Below are 14,856 nucleotides of genomic sequence, written 5' to 3' on the forward strand. Positions count from 1 at the left end.
AGGACAAGGCACTATTTTTCTTATTTTTTTTGAATATATTTGATTTTGTTGGTTTCTTTTTCTTAGTTATTTTTTTTGGAATTTTCATATTTTTGAATTTTGAGTTAGTTTATATCTTTATTTGAATTTTTTTAATTTTTTTATAATCTTCTACTCGAATATTTCACAATTTTTGTTATTTTAACAAAATAAAAAAATAAATTCCATCATTAATGTGAAAAAATTAAATATAAATTTAAAAATCAAATAGAATTTTCAAATTTTCTTTTCATTTTAACAACTGAAAACAAAATCAAATAATCTTTTTAATTTTCATTGTTTTCCTACTCAAATCAAATATAACACCAAAAATAAAATAAAATTTTTCTACAGTTTGGACGCTCGCTCTCTATCTCGCTCTCGACGGCTTTGATTTTCTGTCCTGGTGTCTGTCCCTCTCTCATTCTCCCATTCTTATTTGACAGATGGTTGTGGTCTCGTAAGTGGGGTACGGTACAGGTTTGTTCGTTCTCTCCCTCTTCTTCCCCATCTTCGTTCTCTTAATCGAGCACCAAGGATCTTCACCCATTTCTAGTTGTTGATCGTGAGTTTTCTCGGTGAAATGTTAAACCCTCTGCTCCCTAAAGCCCTAACCCCATTCACTCCTTGCTTATTGAAACCCTAACCTAAAGCCTTTTCTCCCTTTCGCCGACCATTAATATAGTTTATTCTAAAACAAATTGAAAGTTCTGGGTTTTGAAGTTCATGAACAAAAAAGTCTTTACGGATTGTTTTTATTTTTCTATTAGTTTTGAAATTCTTTTGAGACTTGCAATGCAATTCTTAGACAGGCATTTTGTTTTTATAGACGGGTACTGCAAGTGTCTGATAACGGGGAAAACTGAAATATATTTGGTTGCCCAACAAACTTTTGAAGTTGGTTTTAGCCTTTTGCGGAATGAATATTGAAGCTAACAATTTTCTTGATTATTGGTATTTCCTTAAAGCTTCAATGGCATGGTGGGAAGGTTTTGATGAAGCTCGTCTTCTCATTGCGCCGGGTAACTAGTCAACTGTTTGTTCTCTTTTACTTCTGATTCAGCCTTTTGTACTTCATATGCGTTGGTGGTATTGGTTATTGATCTTAGTCCTTGACGTAATAGAAATGATCTTATGCATTAATGAGGCAGGAATAGATACTAACAGGGTGATAAGATATATTATTGAAACTGAGAATATTTCAAAAGTTCATATGGCGAGGTCTTTTTGAACACCTAAGATCTATTATTTTCATATGTCGACGCAAATGGTAAAATGGTCAGGCCCTGGAATAAAATTAACTAGCACTTGAAAAAGTAAAAAAGTAAAAAAAAACTAATTGGGACTAGGGAATGCTGGAATGTATTTTTTGCAAGCAGAAGTATTGGAACTAACAATTTTCATACTCTAATGACCTCGGAAATGCTAGCTACTGGTCTGGTTGCCCCTGGTTGGAATTTGGGCTTCCCCTTTGGTATATAATTTGGGTAAATTACCTGGATCATGTTTCAAATATATTTGCTTTGTGCCCACTCTTTTCAGTTTTGATTAATTATATTACACACCACCGTTAAAAGTTTCTTGGGTAATTACCACTTTACCCTTATTCATTATTACGTAGTTGATAATAAAGTCATTTTTTCCTGTTCTTCTAAATTCATCCTTATTTCCCTGAATGCTCCCATCACTATGGTAGCCTGAACCAATTCTTAAAACAAAACAGAGTCTACATCAACAAAGAAGTAATATGCATGAAATTACGTGCACACTCCTTATGAGACACTGAAGTTGTGTAGCACACACAATTGAACCATCATTCACCAAAATTCAATTTTGAAATGATGTAGATGTGCATATGCATATAGACAGTTTAACCATCAAATCCACCATAGTCAAATGTGAACCTTTTGCTGTCAAGTTTTATCTGTACTGAGTAGATACAACAATGAACTCGAGAGCCACCAAAGAAAAAACAAACTGCTCTATGTATACCAATATCATAGTCACCTGTTAGAGCCACAATTATTGCATCATTATACAAAAATTGCCTCTATATTACTGCCACCATCAGATGAACAATGCTTTATTAAACTCTCCTGACAATATACAGTATAGATACGCCTCGTTTTCCTGATTCAATGAACAGACACACCCCTTTGACATTAACCTTCTGGGCTATGCTTATTATGCACCCACTTCAGCTTTGATCATTCCTCTCCTATGAATGCTTAAGGCTACACTCAGTTCTTCATGCTCAACAATTTCTCTTCTCAGATCTTATGAAAACTGCAGAAAATTTTAGAGAGAAGAACTGTTTTTTTATTCATCATGGTGAACAGAATATATATACAGCATACATCTTTCTGGTTTCCTAGTATATGCACTACAATTAGGAAATTATATCTACACTACTTAGGAAAGCTAAGGCTAGCTGTGAGAGAGAGAAAGATTTATTATCTCTGCTCAAACTAGGAAATAGGTTGACTTTACAGCAAAGGAGAGTAAGAAAATAGGAAACAGATAATTAGTTGGCTAATATTCTCGAAATCTCTGCACTCCCCCTCAAGTTGGGCTGCATATGTTGTTCAAACCAAGCTTGTAGCTCAAATCTTCAAATATTTTCCTTAGCAGGGCTTTAGTGAGAATATTTGTAACTTGATTGTTGGTAGGAGTATAGATAAGCTGAAAGACCACTTCTTCCAACTTCTCCTTCATGAAATGCTTGTCAATTTTCACATGTTTTGTTCAGTCGTGATGAACTGGATTTTTAGCAATGCTGATAGCAGATTGATTGTCACACAATACCTTCATTGGTCTAGCAACATTCATTTTTAAGTCTTGTAGTAATCTTCTCAGCCATATTCCTTCACAAAATCCTTGAGTCATAGTTCTAAACTCAGCCTCAGCATTGATTCTAGAGACCACAGATTGTTTTTTGTTGCGCTAAGTGATCAGATTTTCGCACACAAATGAACAATATCCAGAGATTGACCTCTTGTCAATAATTGAGCCAGCACAATCTGCATCACTATATACTTCCACCTCTTTGCTTGCTGCTTTCTTGAATATCAATCATTTGCCTGGAGTTAACTTTATACCTTTGGATGTGATACACTGCTTCCATGTGTTCTTCTTTAGGATCATTCATGAATTGACTCACAATACTAACAGAAAAACTTATATCTGGTCTAGTGTGTGACATGTATATAAGTTTTCCCACTAGTCGTTGATATCTCCCTTTATCAATTGAAACTTTTTCTTTGCCAATGTTTAACTTTGTAGTAGATTCCATGGGAGTGTCTGCAGGTTTGCAACCCAACATATCGGTTTCATTTAGGAGATTTAAGATATACTTCCTTTGGGAGATTGAAATCCCATCTTTTGACCTTGCAACTTCCATGCCTAAGAAATATCTTAGGTTTCCCAAATCTTTAATCTCAAACTCCTTTGCAAGAATTTCTTTGAGGTATCTCATTTCAGAAAAATCATTTCTTGCGACAGTGATATCATCTACATAGACAATGAGAATAGAAATTTTACCTCATGAGGAATGTTTGACAAAGAGGGTGTGATTTACTTGGCATTGACCATAGTTATGCTTCGTGACTGCCTTTGTGAATCTTTCGAACCAGGCTCTAGGAGACTGTTGAGTCTATAAAGTGATCTCTTTAGTCTACATACTGTGTTTTTTGTGATGATAGTTTCGAATCCAGGAGGAATGTCCCTGTAAACGTCTTCTTTTAGGTCTCCATTTAGGAATGCATTCTTCACATCTAATTGATAGAGAGGCCATGTAACACCCGAGAAATTCTAAAGGACTTAAGTGTAATTTCCATTAGGGCGTAAGTGAAATCTTCAGAAGATTAGGGCTATAGTGTGATTTCTCACAGACTGAATCAATTGCAAGGAATGCCCTGGAGCCTAGATATCTAAGGAAAATGATATGGTGTTGACGAGCATTTTAAGGCAAGATTTATGATATCGAAAGAAATTGGATCAGAAACAGTTTTCGGTATAACTATGATTCAGGCTTAAAAATCGAATGGTTGTAGGAGACTTCCGAATAATCAACGGAACCATAAGGAGACTTTAATTTTGCGAGTAGAACAACTCTGAAGTGGTTTCAGGTCGAAACAAAAGGATTCACGATCAAATCATGCATTCGGGCTAAAAGTGTCATTTTTAATTCTAGTTGAAAGGGGTTGAAAATGAGATTTTCCCAAATTTGTTTTGCCAAATGAGAAGCTTGGAATTTGGGGGTTCAAATGGTAAAGTATCAAAGCTTGAGGACTTGAAATGAGGGCCTAAATGCAATTTTGAAATTGGTGGGGGATGGAAGTGTAATTTCAAGAACTTATAGTGTGAACACTGCCATGGACAGTGGCCGCCTTTCCCATCACTGATTTCGGCTATATCTGGGCTGGTGGAGACTGCCTAGGGCCAACAAGGCCTAGGCCGAAGCTTGGGGACCAAGCTTGGTCGAAGAGAGGTCAGTTTTCGCCTATAAATAGGCCGAGGGTTTCGAAGGTTTGAGGCATCAAATTTCTTGTGTTTTGGAGTGTTTTAGAGGGATTGGATAGAGGGGTTTTGTTCTTGAAGTGGCAAGGATCATTTATGGAGAGTTTGAAGCGTTTTGGTGTCGGTTTAAGGGGGTTTCGAGAGGTGGCTGGAAAATCGCTAATCTCGCTGGAGCCAGACCTGTAACCGGCCATTTGGAGTGCTTCCGGTGGTGTTTTCAAGCCAAGGAGTTTACCCCTAGGATCGACTTGAAGAGTACTTCAAGGGAGTGGGATTAGATCGGGTATCAGAGTAATCACCGGTGATCGGAGTCGGAAAAGACGACCGGTGCGTGAGGTGCACACGCTAGTCTTCACTCGCAGACACGCGTAGGGCGCGAGTCATTGGTATTTTTTGAATTTTTTTATTATTTTTGAAAAATTATTTTATGAATTATGGTATTGAAAAATTTGAAAAAATGTTTGAGTAGGTATTTATTCTGGAATTATCGAGGGAAAAATAGGAAGAAAATAGAAGAAATTATAAGAAAATTGTGGAAAAATTTATGTTGATATTCTTTTGAATAAATATGATGTCTAGAGATCGTTGAGACTCGAAGTTGAATAATAGTACGATTATTTGAGGGCTGACACGGTAATTGAGGTTGGGCACGAGAATCGAGGTGTTCTGAGATACATTCTAGGTGAGTGGTTCTATCCTGAAACTGATTTTGTTGTGAGTGGTTCTATCCTAAAACTTGGTTTAATGTGGGTGTTTTGACCCCAAACTTGATATGATTTCATGCAAATGGTTTTGTTGCCTGTGAATGATTTAACCTAAGGATGGTTGGTTTCATGTGGGAGATTCGTTTCAAAATGTTTTATGCATGTGCATTGAATTTTGTGTATTAAATTATGTGCATGGAAATGTTGTTTTATATAATGCATCGAATCATGGTATGCGGCATTAGCATGTTTATGTGTTGTCCATGTGGGATGTTACCCTGATAATGTAGCTGTAATTCCCCAAGGGTGTTTGTCGGAATAATGTACAGGGATATCCTGTGCCGGTTGTGCTTGTCGAGATGACTACCTGGGGTTCCGTGCCGGGCAGGTTTGCTAGGGAAGTTACACTAGGGTGTCTGTTTGTCCATGTGGGATGTGGGATGTCAACCTAAGTTGTAGCATTTGAGTGATAACACTAAGGAAACGGGCTAAGGATTAATGCCCACTTGTGGCGGGGGCTGAGAGTTAACACCACCCTGGCGGGTTCACAAGTGGCAGGGTTGAGAGTAGACACCACCTTAGATCGGCTTAAGTGGTGGAGTTGAGAGTGGACACCACCTCAGGTTCTTTTGAGTGATAGCATTGTTTTTGAGGTGGATGTGGATTCGGATTCCCAGGGTTTGTGTTGATCTGCTTGTGGCTAGTGTTAGTGTTGACGTGATTTGAAATGCTTTTGAGTGGAAATGTAATCCCTGACACGATAGTGGGGTGATTCCCCGGGTTCCTGTGTTGATGTTGACTTTTTCGTGCTGGAAGTGGTAGCGATGGTTTTCCATTGTCTCAGGGAGAGGCGTTGATGTTACCCTCTTAAGCTAGGATGGTGTTGTGCCAATGTATCGATGTAGTTATGTTGCCTTTAGAGAGATTGCTCTTTCTCCATGGTATGGGTTAAGTGCTATGGGATTCTCTTGGGTTGGGACATGTCGAGATATGTCAGTTTGTTTCATGGTCTTGCATATATTCATGAAAATATTTTTGAACTCTCATTTAGATGATTCAACATCTAATTTGGACTTTGTTCCTGAAATATTCAAACGTTTCAGGTGAAAGCAGCAGTGCTAAAGGAAAAGTGATTGTCGATATATAGTCGTTGGTTATGTAGGTGACCTTTACGATGTATTTTAACTATGTTTAAGGTATTTAGTTGTTAGTAATGAAAGATGGATCTCTATGTATTATGTTTTAATGATCTCTATGTTTTAATGATCTCTATGTATTTTAACTATGTTTAGTTGAACATCGATCTAGTTACTTGGTTATAAATGAAGTGTTACGGTTATGTCATTTGAGGTTTCGATCTTATTTCCGCATTTATGATGATATTGCCTGTCTTAGCTTATTGATTTTAAGTTTGATATGCTGAGAAGGTACGACGAGATTATTGGGAATTGATTTGTGTATCGAGATGAGTGTATGTGTGGGGAAAAAAAAATATATTCCCGAATTCTTGGATTAATAACACGCTTTGTTAGAGCGGGGTGTTATAGGCCAATCCAAATTTGCAGATAGGGAAAGTAGTACTCGTATGGTATTTAGCTTAGCCACTGGGGCGAATGTCTCTGATAAGTCTCGAATCTGAGACTTATATAATTCTGGAATTATAGTAGCCATAGGAATTTGAATTGAGAAAGAGAGAGAATTTGAAAGGATGAGGGAAAATTGAGAGAGAGAATAGGAGGGAAAGAATTTGGAGGGAAAGAATTATGTTCTGTTTGATTTCATAATTCCCATCCTCCGGTGTCAGATTCCCTTTTATTGGCTGCCTTAAGTTGTAATCGAAAGTGTACAAGTAGCTACAACTTTAATTGCTAGGTACAACAATTGTTTATTACATGTGTTAGGCTAATTAGAGCCTTACCCCCTTTCTACTAATTACAATTGATGAGCTGCTCGGGGATGCTGCTTCTTCAGCAAATATGGTAGATACTCCCAAGTAGTATTATCTGGGTGTAGGTGGCTCCATTGGACCAATAACTCCGTCAGTGGCAGTGCTTCCTTATAAGTAATCCTTCGGTCCACAATGGCCTTGGGCTCCATAGTCACCTCCCCCCGTCTTCATCTGCTATAGGCAAGTTTGGACTTGTAGTGGCTGTAGGCTCTATTGCCTTTTTTAGCAGACACGTGGAACACCGAATGAGTGGGGTTCCCTCTGGCAATTGTAGCCTATAGGCGACCTTGCCCACCTTAGAAAGTATAGTATATGGCCCAAAATATTTAGGGCTTAATTTAGAAACTGAAGTTGATGAGAAAGAATGCTAGAGAAACCTCTTGACTTTAAGGTACACCTTGTCCCCCACACTGAACTCCCTGTCATTTCTCCTCTTGTCAGCTACCTGCTTCATTTTGTTTTGAGCTGTAGTAAGCTCCTTCTTCAGCAATTGTATCATACTCTGATGTTGTTGTAGATAGTCTTTCATTATAGACACAACTGTGGGGGCATTCATCAGGGCTAGTAGAATAGGGGCCTTGTACTTGAATAGTGCCTCAAAAGGGGACTTTTTTAGAGCATTATGGTAGCTTGTATTGTACCACCATTGTGTCATAGATAGCCATCAGTTCCAACTTTTAGGTTTGGCAAAATAGATGCATTGTAAGTGAGCCTATAAGTATTTGGTTTATCCTTTCTTTTTGCCCATCCGTTTGAGGGTGATAGGTTGTAGACATATGTAAACCAACTCCCAATCCTTTAAATAGTTCCTGCAAGAAATTGCTGGTGAAAATCTTATCTTTATCAGACACTATCGATTTTGGAACCTCATGTACCTTGACTACTGAGTCCATGAATTGTCTAGCGATCTCTTGGGCTGTGTAGGGATGAGTCAGACTTATAAAGTAGGCAAATTTGGTTAAACGGTCCACAGTCACCAAAATCACATCCTTACCTTCTGATTTAGGTAGCCCTTCTACAAAATCCATTGATATTCCTTCCCAAGCTTGCTTCGGAATGGCAAGGGGTTGGATTAACCTCGGAAGTGCCACGTGCTCATGTTTGCATCTCTGGCAAGTAGGACAAGCCAGCACAAAGGACACCACCTCTTTCTTTTGCCCTGGCCAAAAGAAAAGTTGACTTACCTTATGGTAGGTAGCCCTGATTCTTGAATGTCCCCCCAAAAGGGAGTCATGGAGGGGCTGCAAAATCCTCTCCTTTAGCCTCGAGTCATTACCCACCACTATCCTGCCTTTGTAACGTATCAAATCATTGGAAAGTGAATACCCTCGATTTCCATTTGGCTCTACAGCCAATTGCCCTTGTAATTCCTTAATCCATTCAATCTGCTCATAACTTTTTGTGATCTCCTTCACCCAATTGAGTACTATAGCTATGATTGCACTACAACAAACCTCCCCTTCTCTTTTAGAGAGTGCATTAGCCACTTTGTTCTCCTTTCCTTGTCTGAAATGGATTGTGTAGTCCATTCTGAGTAGTTTGGATACCCCTTTTCTCTGCAATTGGGTGTGGACTTTTTGCTGCAACAAATAGCTCAAGCTCTCATGATCAGTCTTGATGATAAAATGGATGCCCTCCAAATAGTGCCTCCACTTATCCACCACCACCAATATTGCTAAAAGTTCTTTATCATACACACGTAGTCCCAAGTGTCTAGGGGCTAAGGCCTGGCTAAGGTATGCTAATGGTCTCCCTTCTTGCATGAGCATTGCACCTACAACCACTTCACAAGCATCAGTTTTCACCACAAAAGTCTTTAAGAAATCCGGTAGGGCAAGGACTAGGGTTTGTGTCATGGCCTCCTTAAGGGTTGTAAAGGCAACTTCTGCTTCTGAATTCCATTGGAATCTATCTTTCTTCAACAACCTTGTCACGAGTTTACTGATAATTCCATAATGGGAAACAAATCTCCTATAATAGTCAGTCAATCCAAGAAAGCCCCTTAACTCCCTCGCAGTTGTAGGTCTTGGCCATTCTGTCATGGCTGAAATTTTCTTTGAATCTATGCTGACCCCCTCCCCAGATATCACATGCCCTAGATACTCTACTTCCTTCTTAGCAAACAAACACTTAGATGTTTTTATAGACAATTGATTGACTTTAAGGATTTCAAAAGCTATCCTTAAGTGGGTTAGCTGTAGTGTTAGGATTGGGCTATAGATGAGTATGCCATAAAAAAATACTAAGATGATTTTTCTTAGGTTGGGTGCAAACAATTGGTTTATCAAGGCTTGAAAAGTGGCAGGGGCATTAGTAAGTGCAAAAGGCATAACAAGGAATTCATATAGGCCTTGATGGGTATGAAAAGCTGTTTTAGGAATGTCATTAGGGTGCATTCTAATATGATGGTACCCTGATCTCAAGTCTAGTTTGGAAAAGATAGTTGCTCCATGTCGGTCATCCATTAGATCTTCTATGATAGGAATTGGAAACTTGTTTTTGATGGTGAGAGTGTTTAACTAGCGGTAGTCTATATAGAACCTCTAGGTACCATCATTTTTCTTGAGCAAAAGAACTGGTGAGGCAAAGGGACTTTGGTTGGGCTATATAATAGAAGAGGGTAGCATTTGTTTGACTTGCCTTTCAATTTTAGACTTTTGTATTGTGGATATCGGTAAGGTCGTGTATTCATTGGTTCAGAGTTAGGTTTGAGGGGAATGGAGTGGTCCAAGGCTCGGGTAGGTGGTAATGAGGTAGGCTCAGCAAACAAATCCTTAAATTCAATCAAAAGTAAGTTGAGTGTGTCTAGGTTGGTTACCTCGTTGTGGGGCAACTTTGCTTCTGTCTCCTCTTTCTCTGCATCCCCCCTTCAATGCATTCTTCTTCTTCTACCTCCATAACTTGAATGGAGAATAGTTCGGAGATCTGGACTTTCCTCTTCTTCAACATTTTTTGTAGCTTTTTCCTCGAGATCAACTTGCATTCTCTTGTCTCTAGGCTTCCCACCAATGTTAGTTTCCTCTCGGCAATATCAATTGTGACCTCCAATTTATTGAAATCAAATGTTAGAGGACTAACTGTCCTCATCTAGTCAACCCCCAATACGATGTCACATCCACCTAGCTCCAAGACCCTTAGGTCCATTGAAAACTCTTGCCCATTGTCACAATTGCGCTGTGACCACAACCGAACTTCCAACTCGGTGTGAATTGGAAGCAGACGCTAGAGAACCGTGAGAAAGGAGGGAGGTTTGGATAGGAAGAAAGAGAGAGAAGGGAGAGAGAGAATTGGAGAGAGAGGATACAGGAAATGGGAATCTGAAATTGGTTAATTGATTGCTTCTCTTCCAGGAGACTGACATAGTATTTATAGGACCCATAGGTGCTGCCACAATAGATCTTCTCTCTTCTAACAGATTCTTTTGTCCTATTCTAGCCCCTTTAACAAACTACCAGTTGGAAATGGAAAAGTCTAATTAATAATGGAAAGAAAATAGCTAATCTATACTTAATATCCGCAACAAAATTTCTCATACTTCCAGCCTTCCTCTTGTTTCATGACACCCATGAGCCATTTGAAATCAACACATTTATAGTGGCTATACATGCGATTCTCATTTACCACTATAACTAATAGGGGTGTTGTGGCCAGTGTTCTAAAACTTGGCCTGGGCGGCCGCTTAGGCGGCGCCGAGGCGCTAGGCGAACACTGGCCGCCGTGAATATGGCCTAATCGGCCCCCTTAGGCGCTGGCCTGGCTAATCGGTACCGGGCGGCGCCTAGTCGGCCAAGGCGACCGCCTAGCCGGGTGAACTGCCTGGCCGATTAGGGTTTTTGTTTCCCCTTACCTCTTATCTCTCTCGTCGATTTCCCCTTCTCTCTCTTGCACACTGCCGCCGACTGTCTTTTGCCAAGTCGCTGTCGCTGCTTGCCCTTTCTGTCTCAGCCTCTCTCGTCGCACGTTGCTGCCGTCTCTTGCGGAGTCGCCATCGCCGCTTTCCATTTTTGTTAGCCTTCTTGTCTCACCTCGCCGCCGACTGTCATGAACGGTGGACTTGCTGTCGACCTTCATTCCACTCTGCTTTCCAGCTCTCTCTCTCTCTCGTCTTCCTCACTTCTCACCCTGCGGTAAGCAATAAGCAAGCAGCAAGCGTTGCTGCTGCTTGCTGTTGCTTCTTTTCTTTTTGTTATTTATGTTAATATTTGTTAATGTGTGAATTTGTTGTTTGAATATTTATTAATGTTTTAAATATTTTAATATTTGTAGCAAACAAATTAAATGTTATTTATATTTTAATATTTGTTAATGTTATTTAATATTTATAACAACTTCTTGTTGCTTCTGGTTGTTGTTGTTGGCTCTTGGCAAACAACAATTTATTTTCTCAAGCTTAATTTCATTATTTCACTTGTTGTTTCAACTTTAATTTACTTAAAAATAACATCAAAATATTAAAAAAAAAAAAAAGTTTTTCTAGTCCTCGCCTAGACGCCCTAGGCGCTAGGCCCCAATCGGGCGCCCGATTAGTGCGTTTTAGAACACTGGTTGTGGCTGTCAACTTACACTTTAGATCAGTGGTCGTAGCTTCATTTAAGAAGCTATTGGTGCTACCACTATCTATTAAGACCATCAGCCTCCTCCATCTTGATTGCCCTTTAACCTTGATGATTTTTCTTGCAAGCCCTCCCTTCAAAGCATGAAAAGAGATTTTCCCTCCCTCATCTTCCACTCCTACTTCCTTTATTGGATCAATGACTTCCCTGACAACCTCCTTTTCTTTTTCTTCTTCCATTCCTTCCATCTTCAACAACTGTCTCTTGTATTGATGACCTGGGCTGTACTGATCACCACATTTGTAGCAGAGTCCTAGGTGCCTCCTCTGCTCCATTGTGGTTCCCTTAACCATATTAGTATTAGTCTTAGGAGGTCCAAACGTAACCCCAATACTTGTCCCCTTCAAGTTCACCCGTGCAGTTGTGAAAGCATAACAGGCTTCTTATTGTATCTTTAATGTTATGTTGCTGCTATTGTTGTTTTATTATAGTTAGACAGTTATAAGGAGTCTTCTATAAGATAACTATTATATAAATAGCAACGTTTCCTCATTTGATTTTAATTTTGTGTAATTCATACTTTGTTCTCTGATTTATTAAAATTCCTGAGAGGTATTTCTTCTTCTTCCTCTCATGTTCTCTGTTTGTTCCCTAGGGTTTTGTTACATGGTATTAGAGTTGTAGCTCTATCTCAATGGCATTCAATTCAGATTGTAGTCCTTCCTCCTCATCACCTTGCACCTCCTTTTTCTTTCTAGCCTCACAGTCAGACTTTTCTGCGGTGGCTAAGGACATTTTCTGGAAAGCACAGATTTTTGTGACTCTCTGTCTTTTCTCAATAAATCACCACCTCCACCGAAGTACCCGTCAGATCCAACAACCTGTGAAGCTACCAACTTGAATTGGATCAGATCAGACCAATTGTTGCTTGGATGGCTGTTCTCCACTATTGATAAAGAGGTTATTGCACAAGTGATTCACTGTGAATCATCTGTCGAGATATGGATTTCTTTAGGAAGCCTTTACTCGCGTCAAACGATTGCTAAATCATTTTAGTTAAAGCAACAATTACGGTCTATAAAGAAAGATTCTTCATTTGTGAATGATTACATTCTAAGGATTAAAACGATGGATCATTCTATAGCAGCTATGGGAGAGCCTCTAAATGATAAGGAATTGCTGCTTGCTATTTTAAATGGTCTTGATCATGACTATGAGACACTAGTGAGTTTGATTACATACCAAATGGATGAAATTGACTTAGAGAAGGTGCAATATCTGTTATTAATGCATGAACAGAGACTAACATCCAAAAATTTGTTATCACTTTCAACTAATTTTGACTCGATTCTGTCTCCTTCAACGAATGTAAATGTCGCTTCACACTCATCACGAAATGGTGATTTTGTTAACAATAGAGGTGGTTATATGTCATGAAGAAATCGAGTATTGTAATTCAATAATAATCTTCACAGAACATAGGAAATAAATATATAGTAGAATGGAAGACACCCATCTTAGGTAGAAGTCTATCCTATATACAACATATCTTAAGCTTTTTAAACTACAAATTGTCTAGCTCTAAAACATAGAAATTAAATAGAAAACTAGATGAGAAAAATAGTATTATCTTCTTCTAAAAATTCGACTTCTTATCCATTCACGTTGCACGGCTTTTGATTACCCTTATCCTTGCTTCAAAGCTGCCTAATATCTTGCCTAATGACTTCTGAACCTCCTTGATTTCCACACTCTCCCTCAAGTCGGGCTGAATATGTTATTCAAGCCAAGCTTGCAACTCAATTCATCGAATATTCTTCTTGATAGAGCTTTAGTGAGAATGTTAGCCACTTGGTTACTAGTAGGAGTGTAGATCAGGTTGAATACTCCCTCTTCCAGTTTTTCTTTGATAAAGTGTCTGTCAATCTCCACATGTTTAGTTCGGTCATGATGAACCAGATTTTTAGTAATGCTGATGGCAGATTGGTTATCACACAATACATGTACTGGCTCTATCGTATCTATTTTCAGCTCTTGGAGTAGTCTTTTCAGCCATATTCCTTCACAAAATCCATGAGCCATTGCTCTAAATTCGGCCTTTGCATTGCTTCTAGATACAACCGATTGCTTCTTGCTTCGCTAAGTCACTAGATTTCCTCAAGCCAATTATAAGTGTCTTCATCTATCAGGGAAGATATATGTTTCAAGACATGTTTAATTCAATCCGAATGAATTCCCCTTTCCTAGTTTGTTCTCCTTCATTGCATTGTCTTCTTCTTCTAAGTCAACTTCTAGTGGGGTGTCTAATGGGGTATCTACTTCAGTATTTCAATCTCTTCCTTCTTTCACCTCATTTTCTTCTCCTCCTCAAGTAGCATAGTCCTCAACTCCTGTCCTATCTACATCTTCTTCATCAGATTCCAAAATTCATCTGCTCCACTTGTGACTATTTGTCCTGAGATTTAGTCACCTGTTATTAACCCTCACTAACCTAGACCTAAAACTGCACTTGCACCTTCTGTTCATCCTATTGTCACTAGATCAAAAGCCAAGCATCTTGTACCTACCTCTCCTCATGCTTTAGTTTGCTCTCTTGAACCTAATTCGGTTCATGAGGCTCTTTTAGACTCACGATGGGTTAAAGCCATGGAGGAGGAAGTTTCATCTTTGCAGCAAAATCATACTTGGGATCTTGTTCCCTTTTCTAAGGATATGAACTTAATTGGGTGTAAATGGGTGTTCCGGGTCAAGTATAAGCTTGATGGGACTATTCTTAAACACAAGGCCAGGTTGGTGGCCAAGGGTTTTCTTCAAAATCTACGGGTGGATTATGCTGAAACTTTCAGTCTAGTTGTTAAGGCTCTCACTATTTAGGTGTTATTCTCTTTAGTAGTGACTTTTGGATGGGATATTTAATAAGTGGATGTAAATAACGCTTTTCTAAATGGTGATATGCAAGAAGCAGTCTTTATGACTCAACTTGAAGGGTTTGTAAATGTTTGTAAGTTGAGAAAATCTATATATGGTTTCAAGCAAGCTCCTCGAGCTTTGTATACTAAACTAAGGACTGCTTTATAGAGCTGGGGTTTCTCTAGAGCTACTTTTGATGCTTTGT

General features: G+C 38.9%; 1 protein-coding gene across 8 annotated transcripts in view; it reads left to right on the forward strand.

The window, feature by feature from the left end:
• Nucleotides 1–378: 378 nt before the first annotated feature.
• Nucleotides 379–14,856, forward strand: part of LOC127786643 (uncharacterized) — a 109,918-nt gene continuing 95,440 nt past the window's right edge. For 6 of the 8 annotated variants that reach the window (XR_008020023.1, XR_008020024.1, XM_052314173.1 and 3 more), the window contains exon 1: nt 505–1,040. Coding sequence is in view for 6 of the 8 variants with exons in the window: in XM_052314173.1 (XP_052170133.1) it covers nt 938–1,040 (103 nt within the window). In the remaining 2 variants the exon portion in view is untranslated. The other 2 variants (XM_052314174.1, XM_052314175.1) reach the window with 2 other exon arrangements.

This window comes from Diospyros lotus, chromosome 12, assembly GCF_014633365.1.
Source record: "Diospyros lotus cultivar Yz01 chromosome 12, ASM1463336v1, whole genome shotgun sequence".
Classification (NCBI taxonomy): Eukaryota; Viridiplantae; Streptophyta; class Magnoliopsida; order Ericales; family Ebenaceae; genus Diospyros; species Diospyros lotus.